Below are 13,795 nucleotides of genomic sequence, written 5' to 3' on the forward strand. Positions count from 1 at the left end.
GTCAGTGCCAGTTCAATAGTGACTTGTATATATACAAGTAATTATTGCGAGACACTGATCTCCCTTGGAGGAATGTGTCAAGTGTCTCTCTGCCTAGAAATAAACCCGCACTAGCAGCCAATGCGAACATACACAATAGGAAATGGCTGATATTTAACGTTTATGTAAATGTTGAATTTAAACACTATTTTATATTTACCGTAATCTAGAATTGCAATTAAAATGATTGCAAATTAGGTTTATTAGCAAAGTTTTCTGCTGTTTGCAATGAACCAATTAATCTAGAACAATTGAAATAGCTGAACACAACTAATGTAACAAGGGGTTTCTACAAATTCAGTATAGACTGCCACTCATTACTACTGCAGTCTCAGAATTATTCACCATCTTTGTGATAATTGCCTTGAATTCTTAGGAGAGCCCCTCTGGCTGTTATGACCTGCTGCAAATGTGATGCATAGCCAGGCATCAGGTTATGACCGCATCGCTGATTAATCAGCCCATTGTTAAATTTTGCTAATAAGCATTGGGGGTTGATTAGTTTTGATACCAACTGCCCCAGTTTCACCATTTTTTTTTGCTTTTGCTATCCCCTTTAGGTTTCCTAAGCTTCACAGTGCTGTGATTCAGTCCTTCCTTCTCATCCAGCACTACTCCTCAGCCATGATGGCCGTCTGCGGACTCTCCCAGATGAAGAGCTATACTTCAGTGGAAACTCTTGAGATCGTTCAGAACATTCTGAACTCACCCAAACAGTGTGCCAGTGGGCACGGACTTATGGTTCTCATGAGAATCCCTTGCATCCAGTTGGCCACATTGGCCTATGAGCGCCTCCGCCATGTTAGAGAACGTTTGGGTTTACAAAATAATTTCGAAGTAATACTGGGGACGGCCGACTCGGCTATTACTATCGGGAAGCACTTTGTGGACCAACTAAAGGTAACTCTTGTAGATCTGTATTCTTGTAGGTCTCATGTTCAACATAATCCTTTTCAAGAGAAGAATACCCAGATGTGGACCTGTAGAATTCAGAGGTTCTATACATTAGGTGTGTAGTATTCTCATATGCTAGAAGTAAATATCATTCATTAATTGGCAGGTCTGGCAAAAGATTGAGGAGGAAGACTGGCAGCCCCGTACGTACCTGGCGCTGGAAGGCCTTCCATGCATTTTGATTTGCAGCGGTATAGAACCTCTTGGTGAATCTTTACCACGGTGAGTCTGAACTTTCCTTCGAGACAGTACAAGGGCCTAAACATTATTATGGTTCTTATGTTTAGGCTGAGCTTACATGGGTTAGAATTACGGCAGATTTTCCATCCGGATGAAAAGTCCACAGTAGAATACCAAGAACACAGAACAAATCTCGTACAAGCCCTGTGGAAATTTTCTGCACGGAAAGAAACCTAATATCTACCCAACACTGCTGCACATGATTGACAGGTCTCTCTCTAAGTACACACATGGGAGAGATCTGGAAATTACCTACTGCGGTGCTGGGAAGAGGTGGCCAGAGACCATAGGGAGCTGACTAGTCCAGCTCTTCTCAGCACCACAGTAGGTAACTGACTGGTTTCTTAAAATATACTCCTCAAAAAAATAAAGGGAACACTATTCCATTTGAGCAGTATATATTTTCTCTAGTCATCAAGATATGATTTTTCTGAAACCTCAGAGCCTTTCAGAGAATGAAATACTTGGCTGCAATTCATGCTGCCTGTGTTTTGGGAAGCATGCATTGCTGAATTGCTTGGCAGGTTCCCTTTAATTTCTATTGCTGAAAGAGGAAGGATTTGTTGCAGATTTTCCCATTGACTTCAATGGTGAATTGACAATCTGCACTCAAAACCCTGTGGTGCAGATTTTGCCACAAACTACGTGGAATCCACGGCAAAATTTACAGGTGCAAAAGTGTTTTTTGAAAAAAACTACAAACCCTGAATACTCCTCTTCCCCGAATTGTGGTGTGACTGCTTTTGTAGAAGAGGAATTGGAACCATGGGACCTCCTGAAGCAGAGTTGAAGTCATGGCAGCTATTTTAGCAGCATTGGACAGCAACATAGCAGAGTTGACTCAGAGATGAAGAACCAGGGCAGCATAGTTGAGTGGCGCAAGTGGTTCTGTTGTGAGCCTAGACCAGTAGTAAAGCAGAGTATAGTTTGTCACTGAGTCCAAGTCAATGCAGACATAGCGATTAGGCAGGGTTACTTAGTGATATAGGAGACATAGTTTTGTCACAGGATGCAGATAGAACTGTACAGCGATGTAGCAGATTTACCCAGTGAGATAGCAGAGCTGTGTTTGTCATAGAGTCCAGGTAAAACTAGCCAGAGGTATAGCAGTTACTCAGCGATACAGCAGAGCTTGGTTTGACACAGATTACAGACAGAACTAGCTAGTGGAGTAGCAGAGGTACTACCCAGTGATGTAGCAGAGCTTGGTTTGTCAGGGGGATTGAGGGCTAAAGCAGTTCTTGGTAGCGGCATGGTTGCCAACTAAGTTAATAATATAAGATCTAAGAGCATGACCTAACAGGAGTGCGCCAGATAACTTGATGCGCCAGATAACTTGATGCGCCAGATAACTTGATGCGCCAAATAACCTGATGTGCCAGATAAACTGATGAGCCATATTACTTGATGTGCCAGATAATCTGATGTGTCAAATAAACTGATGAGCCATATAACTTGATGCGCCAGATTACTTGATGTGCCAGATAACCTGATGCGCCAGATAGCCTGATGTGCCAGATAGCCTGATGAGCCAGATAACCTGATGCGCCTAGTGATGTCTTTGTTAATTATTTTTTCCTTGATCATTTGTATCTTCAGTAAGAAATGTAAAATAACTGATATTTTGCATTTGTTGTGATTGCAGGTCGTTACGATACTGTGATCTCCGTCTACTTCAGTTTCATACTTGGGAAAGAACAGCAATAGAACAGGAGCTGGGATTTGCTTCTTGTTTTCTTGATTCTGATGGATCTCAAGACCGAGGACTGGGCCGGGATGTCTTGGACAGCGACCCAGAAAAACTAGGCAGCACTGACAACGAGGATGAGGAGATGGTGATAGATGGTAAGACAAGAATTCAACATGCTTCTTAAAACCTTGTTTTATACTAATGAAAATGGGCCATGGATAATACATTAAAGGGTTTGTTCAAGTGTATAAAATTGGTTGAAAATATTAAACAGAGGCATACTCAGTTCCTAGATCCCCCGCGGATCAAACCCAGGCTGCCTCAAAGATCTCCGCTGGCTCTGGAAGCGTTATCTACCCTGTTTCGAAGTCACAGCTCATTATTCACTTTTCTAACTATTTCCAATGGTGACGAATATTATAAAAAATTCTTTAACGCAAACCTGTCATCAGGTTTGGCCGATATAAGATACAAAACAAAAGCAAATTTATGGGAAACTACCATTTCCATAACAAGCTGTCATGGCTCAGGACGGGATTTCCTTCTCCATCCTAGGTTTGTTGGAGTTAACTCTGCTTGGCCTCCCTTTGGTTTGGGGAGGGCTATTTGTACTCGCTCTGGTGCTGGGCTCTTTGTCAGTGATACTTCCGTTCTTGGCTGAGCAGCTGACCTAGTGACTCTGGTGTATACCGTTTGTTCCTCTGTGTGCTTGTTCTGTGTATGATTAGGCTTGTCCCACATTTTGTGCCTGCTTGGTGATTCTGTACTGCTGTTATATCTCCGGTTCTGACCTTTGGCTAAGTTTCTCTGACTTCCCTCCTGTCTACGCCTCTGGTTACTGCATTCCTGTCTGGTTTTTGACTTCGGCTTGTATTGCAACATCCTTCTGTCTCATCCCTAGGCTCCTGCGTTACCCTCCGGTTAATGATCTCGGCTTGTCTGACCTTGCTCCCGGCTCCACCGGGTCCCGCTTTCATTTTCTCTCCCGTACGGGAGTTAACTCCACCTCTGGCCACTCCCCCGGTGGTCACATGTCTCAGGCCCTGCTCTTGTGCGGCGCGCACTGAGCTGCAGACGCATGCTCTGACTCTAGATTGCTGCTTCCCTCCTTCCCCTGGTGTTAATCACACAAGCCATAAGGATGGGTAGTGAAGCAGTCCGAGGTCAAAAGCAAGGAGAGTATGTCATTGGCAGAGAGGTGAGACAAAGACGTAGTCAGGTCACAGTCCGGGTCAGAATTCTAAGAAGGTAGCGGATCACGACAAAAGGATTAGGCAAATGGATGGTCAAAGCAAATCCAAGATCGAACAGCAAAGATCAGAATACAAGATTAAAAGTACAGATCAAACACAGATTTCTTGAGCAAAGCTACAATTGGCAGAAATATAAGGAAGAGAAACAACAAAATGGCCAGGTAATTACTCTGAACAGGAGACACATGGAGGTAGCTCCGGCACATCCTGGTCCTGATTAGACGGCTACACTGTCACTCAAGACATTGACAGTTCAGTACGCCCCAGCTCTTGATTGGACGGCTGAGCTGTCAATCACCTTACCAGCAGCTCAGCATGTCCCTGCTGTAGATTGTACTGCAGAATAGTCATTCACTGAGTCCAGACACACTGACAGGCGGAATCATGACAATTATAACCTGATAAATAAAGACATGCTAAAACGGCTACATTTGTTTTGGTCACTAAGACCCAGAATGCATGCAAAGTTGAGGGTTAATGACGAAATGAGCCACCCCCGTTCTGTGCTTTCATATGAAACATACATCATTGTTTATTGTTAGAGTACATTATGAGTTACATAATGGATGATGAGGACATGTTGGTTGTTAGACACTAGATCTTTAATTGTTCGCTTGTTCTTTAAGTCAATAGGATAATGGCTTTTGGCATCAGATAAATAGTTTTTTTTTCGTTTCCTTCCATTGAATAAGGGTCTAATTTGGAGAAACAGAGCCCTGGTAAAAGACAAAGATCTTCATCAGACGATTCTGCCTCTTCATCACTGTCTTCAAAAGCCTCCGGTAAGATCCTGTCATAATGGATTAGGGAATGTTCAGTCAACTTGCTGCTCCTTTATTGTCAGAGGAGAAGGATGGGGCTTGTAGCTAAATAAACAGCTGCATCTATAGAAAAGAATTCAAAGGCTAGATACATGTAATAGTTTACTCCAGGGTCTAGAGGTTTTTCCATAATACCACAGTATTTCTATGAAATAAGAAGCTTGAAGGGGAAAGTGGAAGGGTAAAAGAGCAAAGCTGAGGACGCCAAAACTCTATGGTGGTACTGCTGCTCTGTGTGCTCTGTTATCTCTTTGTAGCACAATATTGCTTTAAAGGGGTTGTCCAGTCTTAGGCTACAAGTCTGCAGTTATTCTATTTGACTGCAGACTAGTGAATCCTCCCATCGTCAGGATTCTCTGATGCCAATGTCGGGAGCGGACAGTGATATGATTGCAAGAATGAGATTTGCATACTTCCAGACACATTCTGACTAGATGTGTGCAGCGTCTATCAATTCCCGTGCATTGAACAAGGCCGAGCATGTCTAGTCGGGATGTTACTGCATGTATGCAAATTGCATACTTGCGGTTATAAGCCTGCCGCTCCTGGCGCCAGCATTGGAGAATCCTGACAGCGCATGCTGTGAGGATTCACAAGTCTGCAGTGACAAAGAGCGACTGTACACTTGTAGCATAAGGCTGGACAACCTCTTTAAACCCTTCATGCCGCATCTTTTTAATTTTTGTCTTTCTGTTTTTCACTCCATTTCTTCCTAGAGCCATAACTTTTTTATTTTTCCGTCGTAAGGCCATGTGAGGGCTTGTTTTTTTGCGGAATGAGTTGTACTTTTGAACAACACCATTGGTTTTACCGTATAGTGTACTGGAAAATGGGAAAAAAATTCCAAGTGCGGTGAAATTGCAAAAAAAAGTGCAATCCCACACCTGTTTTTTGGATTTTTTTTTACCATGTTCACCAAATGCTAAAACTGACCTGCCATTATGATTCATTAAGAGTTTGTAGAAAACCTTTTGGTTTTTTGTCCTGATGAAGAGGTCATGTAGAACCTTGAAAAGTGTTGACTTTTAAAAACCTGTAATATTAAACTCTTTGGATTTTACCTCTGCCTCGAGTGTTATCAGCAGCGCAAGGGAATTACACCACAGGCTTGCACATCATTGTTCTTGGCGGCACATCTCCTATTTACACAGAATGATGTGCTGTCCAGAACAATGATATTTAAACCTGCTTAAAAGTCATTTCACCTGACGAATGAGAGATTTTCTCATTCATCAGATGATTGGAAGCCTCTTTACACTACATGATTATTGGGAATGAGCTTTACTAGGAATTATCGTCTCATCTTGAGTCCTCCAGATTGAGAAATGCAATTGGTGTCAACTCTAAAATAAGTATTCAGCTTCAAAATAGCGACATACCAGATGAGTTACTGACAATTAGTTCCCCTGATGAACCTCAATGTACTAGAGGGGAAACGCGTGGGAAAGTTAGAGATGGATCATCGGTGAATCTAGATTACAAGTTTATTTAGTAGGATTTGTATAATAACATGAATTTCTATACATTGAGTATATAATCACCTGTGAAGATGATCTGGTAAGCAGGAATGTTGCTATATATTTCCTTATGATTATTTCTGTATAGATCCATTTGACCATAAATATTTCTCGATATCATCAATAGGGAAATCATAGGGACATAGTGAGGTTGCTCAGCACTTACTTTTTAGGCCCATAGTAAAAAAAACAAAAAAAAACTGACAGGTCGTTAGTAACGACCTGCCTGTTGTAGCCGGCATCGGCTCAGAGCGGTCACTGACCGCTTCTGTTGATGTTCAGCTGCCCCACCTCAGTAGAGCAGGTCTTTCTCTTCCAGGCTGCTCTGTCGATGGGTCATGACTGCCGTCATGCTCATTGACAGCCTGCTTCCCACAGTTAAATGCCCTTTTACATTTAGCGATACACCAGCGATCCCGACCACGATACGACCCGGTCAGGATCGCTGGTGCATTGCTAAATGGTCGCTAGTGAGCTGCCACACAGGCAGATCTCACAGCGATGCAGCAGCGATACAGCGGACGATACTTACCTTTCAGACGTGGCGATCCTGACGTCTTCCCGCCCGCCTCCACACGTCGCTCGTCGGCGCCACAGGAAGCCCAGCAGGAAGCGCCCGACGAGAAATGGAGCCGGCCGATCTCGCGCGATCATCGACAGACAGCGGGGGAGCCGGTCGGAGGTAAGTATCACATATAGCGATATCGCTAGCAATAGCGCTATAACGTCATAAAATCGGTGACGTTATAGCGATATTGCTAGCGATATCGCTATGTGTAAAATCCCCTTTAGGCAGCGGGGAGCCGGCTGTCAATCAGCATGACATCGGCAGGCACGTCCTGTCAACAGAGGAAAAGAAGCCACTGCTCTGTCCACGTGATGTCAGCAGAAGCTGCTAAATTGCTGTCAGACTGGAACCACTCTGTGTCGGTAGAGATTGGCGCCAGTCAAAACAGGCCGGTAGTTAGAATCTACCTACCTGTTAGTGCTTAGGCACATTCTAAAATAAAAAATGTCCCGGATAACCCCTTCAACAGGGCACAGACTCCGTTGAGTGGGTAGCGCCATTATGGTTTACTATTTAAGGTGCCGTGTTTAGGTAGGATCTTGCATTAGAGGTTTGTAGGGTAAATGTTGTAGTATTGCCCACAGTCTTCATCCTGCTTCTCCGTCTCCTACCTTAATTGGTGTTATATAATTTAACTAACTCTTGTGTCCCCAATCTATATCCTTGATTGCATAGCATATATATTGATCAAGTAAATTGCCAAAATTATTGAGAATAATTATTGTCTCGAGTTTTAACTATATCTAATAAATTCAGAGTTTTAATTTTTTTTTCTGGTTTACTATGTATGGCCCCTTGAGGTCATAGGTATTTTTGCCTTTAGTTGTCATTAGATTACAGCACATTGGCCTGATTCATTACGGTGGTAGCTTTCATACAGCAGACTTGATGAGGGGCGTGCAGAAATAAGATGCAACAAATTTACTAAGAGACTACACTTAATGAATTTGGCGCATCTTATTAAGGACTGGAGTAACATTTGTGGCATAAGAAAGGCCGCCACTTATCATAAATATGATGGGCAAGTGGAGACCCATTCCGCCTTGCCCTGTCTCTTCAGCAGTTCTGCTCAAAACTGGTTGGAAAAACTGCAAAAATTGCAAGATTTCTGCACAACCTCAAGTTGCAAAATTTTTTTTGCGACTATTCAAAGTATTTTACGCCAGTTTTTTGGCGCAAAATTTTTCCTGTATCGGCCTCATAAAGTCCCAAGACTTCCATACTATCCTCTTCATGTCCTTCTTTTAGTGGAGAATACATCCAACACACAGAGACACATTTTGGCCCATAAATGCATCTTGTTGCTGGATTTCGGATGTAACTATCCTCTCTAGATATAAAATGTGGATTCTTATTCTTTAATTATTAGGTTCAGTTGTCAACAGTGAGTCATCATTTTCTGCGATGGTGGATGACAACTCCAAACCAACACAGCAGTCCAGAGTCTCCAACAGTGAGAGCTTTGCCACAGGAAAACCTAAATTGCCACCTGATAATAATGCGAAGAAGCAATCTGTCGTTGCCTGTGATCAGCCGGACAGTAACAGCCTCAGCCACACCGTGAAGAACAACCAAAGCTCGGCATCGACACCGTCTTCGACTTCATCCTCTTATGTCCACAGTTCAGCAAGCCTACAGATCTCACAGTGCGCTTTGGCCAAGGCCTATAAACAGCCTCCTGTGGTGTTCCTTCCAAAACTGGTGCACAATATCATCACCTCCACTGACAGCAGCGGACTCTCCAAGTCATCGTCTTTTCTGCCACGTTGTGATGTCTCGTGGGCAAGTTCTTTCCGTCCACTGCTGAGTAAGACGATGACTTGCACGGAGCAGTCGTTGTATTACCGTCAATGGACTGTACCCAAACCGAGCCATATGGACTACTGCAACGTCAATGAGGGTAGAATGGACACCTTTCATCCAAGGAGGTTGCTTCTCAGTGGACCACCACAGGTATGAAACCACAGCCAGAAATTGTGACTTTTGATTGGATTATATTGTGAAGTCTTCTAATTCTGTAAGGCCATGCCAATGTCTTTGGGTTGGTTGGTCCTGAGCTCTGGACCCTACACCATTTTCCCCAGAGCAATGAGTCAATGAGAACCCGTGACTCTTGCTCTGGTGGACTTGAGCAGACCATGTATTACACAGATGGCCATTCAACTGCTGGGACATATATAGTATTACATTCCTGCAGGGGAAAGACCGGGGAAGCTCAATCTTCCAACAGGTGCTTTAAGTACATTCTGCCCTATGTTTCAGTCTATTGCCCTTTTACTAAGACTGATGTTTCTTCTGCCTGTCTAAAAAAAACACTCCAATAAACAATAGTTGAAGTAATTTGTAACATATTTATTAAAAGATGCATACTTCTTAAAAGAATGGTTTCCTTTGGGTCTGTCAAAAAATAAACTCATACCTACTATGACCAGACATAGGTTTGAGATAAAATTGATTCGATTTTCTGGGTGTCTTCTTAAAGGGAACCTGGGCACAGCCAAGTACTGCAGTGCGTAGGCACTGGGAAAGGTCAGAGAGGCCCAGTGCCTGCGCACTGCAGTACTTTACTCTGCCCTCAACAGTACGCCTGCACAGGAGCCACGACACGAAGCAAGGAAGATGACGACATCGCATGAAGATGGGATGCGCCGGACCCGTACCTGCGACGCCCATCGGACCGGACCACCCCCGAGTGAGTATAATAAAACTTGTTTTTCTTCTCTTTCGGGTTAGATCGGGGCTTATCTACAGCATTCTAGAATGCTGTAGATAAGCTCCAAAAGGCAGTGGCCGCAGCTTATAGCTGAAAAAGGAGGTGACAGGTTCCCTTTAAGAAATCATTCTAGGGCTTACAGACCATGCCCATGTAGCTTTCAAATTTGATGAGTTACGATGAATATCATAAATTCAGAAAGGCAAGAGCGAGGAATTGTGACCCTGGAATGAAGACTAGAGGTGTCCGGCTACCTTGCAGTATGCCACTCCACACCATAATCCGGACCGGTGTGACATTCTCTTCTGAGGGCCTCTTAATGGTGTTGTTCAAAATGAGAGAAAGTGGACGGCACCGCTGTTACAATACCTTCACTGGCGGTTTGAGGCTGGCAGGAGGAATACACCGAGACTCCCGGGTGCTTGACCACATAGCAATCAAATCTTGAACTCCATGAAGAAAAAAGGTCGCACTCATCGGGATAATTATATTGCTGCTTTATTGACACATATATAACATGTCAGGTCGGGATCGTGACAAAAAGAGTGCGAATTAGCTGACAACGGCCGTTTCGAGCTACCTGAGCGCTTCTACGGGTCCTAGACCTACGTTGTCAGCTAATTCGCACTCTTTTTGTCACGATCCCGACCTGACATGTTATATATGTGTCAATAAAGCAGCAATATAATTATTATCCCGATGAGTGCGACCTTTTTTCTTCATGGAGTTCAACTCTTAATGGTGTTACCCAGCTGGTGTCCAGACCAATCTTTGGCTATAATTGCATCCAGTACATGACGGGACTCACCGCTGAAGAGGACAGACTTCCAATCCAGCCTCCATTGCTCCATTCCAGATCCAGTCTGCATCTGGAGACCACGTGGATAACGGCATGAAGAGGCCTTCATGAGGGTACATCACACTGGTCCTACTCCTGGGATTATCGTGTGGGGTGGTATAATGTATGGTAGTTGGACGCCTCTAGTTTTCATTCCAGGTACATTAACATCTCGGTGTTACATTGACTTGGCCTTGGAACCAGTGGCACGGCCATTTCTCCACAGCTTCCAGGGACCTTTTTTTTACCATGACAACGCCAGTCTACATGTTGCTCGTGCTACTGTGAGCAACTTTTGTGAACTAAGCGTGCCATTGTGGCCTGCAGCGTCTCCTGAACGGTCTCCCATTGAGCACATCTGGGACGACATTGGTCTGCAATTACAAAGAAGCTGCCAGCATTGGATCTTGATGATTTGCTCAAGTACATTTAGCGCGGCAGAACGTTCATCAAACGGCCATTAAAGGGAATCTGTCAACACTTTTTTGGCACATCAACTAAAAATATCATCTAATAGAGTGTGAGCTATACATTCTCCAACTACTTGTGAAACTCTCGACTCCCATGAATCCCCCATAGAAACCTTTTATATTGCTCCCGCGCTGTATGTAAATATCCTCGGTCCGGTCCGATGGGCGTTGGTTTTGGTCCCTCTCTCCACCCCAAATCGGCGTGCTGTACACATTCCACTCTGTGAATAGCGCTCCCTACAGGTCCCGCGGGTACGCATTCAAATTGCCTCCCGCACGTGCGCTGTATGCTTTGCCCAACTGCGGGCAAAGCCGAAAAGCATTCCTGGCATGCACCAGTGAACTATGTCCCGGAACACAGCAAAATACTTTCGGGACATAGTTCACCGGCGCATGCGCACTAATGCTTTTCGGCTTTGCCCGCAGTTGGGCAAAGCATACTGTGCACGTGCGGGAGGCAATTTGAATGCGCACGCGCGGGACCTGTATGGAACAACTTTTCACAGAATGGAATGCGTACAGCATGCCGATTTGGGGTGGAGAGAGGGACTAGAGCCAAAACCCATCGGACCGAGGATATTTACATACAGCAATATAAAAGGTTTTTTATGGGGGATTCATAGGGAGTCAGGGGATTTCACAAGTAGTTGGGGAATGTATAGCTCACACGCTATTAGATTATATTTTTAGTTGATAGGCCAAAAAACTGGTGTCAGATTCCCTTTAATAACTTCTTTGATAGCAGCAAAAGCTGCAACTGCAAGGATTTCTGCACGTGACACTCATACTCCATTTATTCAAATTTCATTGTTGAGGAAGTGTATTTATCTCAGAGCTAGATTATATACTGTATGTATCTATGTATGTGGATGTAACGTATGTATCTATGTACAGTGGGGAAAAAAAGTATTTAGTCAGTCAGCAATAGTGCAAGTTCCACCACTTAAAAAGATGAGAGGCGTCTGTAATTTACATCATAGGTAGACCTCAACTATGGGAGACAAACTGAGAAAAAAAAATCCAGAAAATCACATTGTCTGTTTTTTTTTCATTTTATTTGCATATTATGGTGGAAAATAAGTATTTGGTCAGAAACAAAATTTCATCTCAATACTTTGTGATATATCCTTTGTTGGCAATGACAGAGGTCAAACGTTTTCTGTAAGTCTTCACAAGGTTGCCACACACTGTTGTTGGTATGTTGGCCCATTCCTCCATGCAGATCTCCTCTAGAGCAGTGATGTTTTTGGCTTTTCGCTTGGCAACACGGACTTTCAACTCCCTCCAAAGGTTTTCTATAGGGTTGAGATCTGGAGACTGGCTAGGCCACTCCAGGACCTTGAAATGCTTCTTACGAAGCCACTCCTTCGTTGCCCTGGCGGTGTGCTTTGGATCATTGTCATGTTGAAAGACCCAGCCACGTTTCATCTTCAATGCCCTTGCTGATGGAAGGAGGTTTGCACTCAAAATCTCACGATACATGGCCCCATTCATTCTTTCATGTACCCGGATCAGTCGTCCTGGCCCTTTTGCAGAGAAACAGCCCCAAAGCATGATGTTTCCACCACCATGCTTTACAGTAGGTATGGTGTTTGATGGATGCAACTCGGTATTCTTTTTCCTCCAAACACGAAAAGTTGTGTTTCTACCAAACAGTTCCAGTTTGGTTTCATCAGACCATAGGACATTCTCCCAAAACTCCTCTGGATCATCCAAATGCTCTCTAGCAAACTTCAGACGGGCCCGGACATGTACAAGCTTAAGCAGTGGGACACGTCTGGCACTGCAGGATCTGAGTCCATGGTGGCGTAGTGTGTTGCTTATGGTAGGCCTTGTTACATTGGTCCCAGCTCTCTACAGTTCATTCACTAGGTCCCCCCGCGTGGTTCTGGGATTTTTGCTCACCGTTCTTGTGATCATTCTGACCCCACGGGGTGGGATTTTGCGTGGAGCACCAGATCGAGGGAGATTATCAGTGGTCTTGTATGTCTTCCATTTTCTAATTATTGCTCCCACAGTTGATTTCTTCACTCCAAGCTGGTTGGCTATTGCAGATTCAGTCTTCCCAGCCTGGTGCAGGGCTACAATTTTGTTTCTGGTGTCCTTTGACAGCTCTTTGGTCTTCACCATAGTGGAGTTTGGAGTCAGACTGTTTGAGAGTGTGCACAGGTGTCTTTTTATACTGATAACAAGTTTAAACAGGTGCCATTACTACAGGTAATGAGTGGAGGAAAGAGGAGACTCTTAAAGAAGAAGTTACAGGTCTGTGAGAGCCAGAAATCTTGATTGCTTGTTTCTGACCAAATACTTATTTTCCACCATAATATGCAAATAAAATGAAAAAAAAACAGACAATGTGATTTTCTGGATTTTTTTTTCTCAGTTTGTCTCCCATAGTTGAGGTCTACCTATGATGTAAATTACAGACGCCTCTCATCTTTTTAAGTGGTGGAACTTGCACTATTGCTGACTGACTAAATACTTTTTTTCCCCACTGTACATAATGTGTATGTTTCTGTGCATGTATATGGATGTAATGTGTATATGTTTGTGTGTGTATCTGTATGTAATCTGCAGGTGTAATACAGTTGTGCTCAAAAGTTTACATACCCCGCCAGAATTTTTGCTTTCTTGACCTTTTTTCAGAGAATATGAATGATAACACCAAAACTTTTTCTCCACTCATGGTTAG

The 13,795-nt window shown here is 43.7% G+C and overlaps 1 protein-coding gene across 2 annotated transcripts in view; it reads left to right on the top strand.

Moving 5' to 3' along the window:
* GREB1 (growth regulating estrogen receptor binding 1) overlaps positions 1–13,795 on the top strand; it is a 172,176-nt gene that overhangs the window by 101,912 nt on the left and 56,469 nt on the right. For both annotated transcript variants that reach the window (XM_073568238.1, XM_073568237.1), the window contains 5 exons: positions 600–939; positions 1,100–1,215; positions 2,879–3,078; positions 4,869–4,958; positions 8,452–9,035. In XM_073568238.1, the coding sequence (XP_073424339.1) occupies positions 600–939; positions 1,100–1,215; positions 2,879–3,078; positions 4,869–4,958; positions 8,452–9,035 (1,330 nt within the window). The remainder of the gene's footprint in view (positions 1–599; positions 940–1,099; positions 1,216–2,878; positions 3,079–4,868; positions 4,959–8,451; positions 9,036–13,795) is intronic.

This window comes from Dendrobates tinctorius, unplaced genomic scaffold (assembly GCF_039654945.1).
Source record: "Dendrobates tinctorius isolate UK_male_01 unplaced genomic scaffold, ASM3965494v1 ptg000021l, whole genome shotgun sequence".
NCBI lineage: Eukaryota > Metazoa > Chordata > Amphibia > Anura > Dendrobatidae > Dendrobates > Dendrobates tinctorius.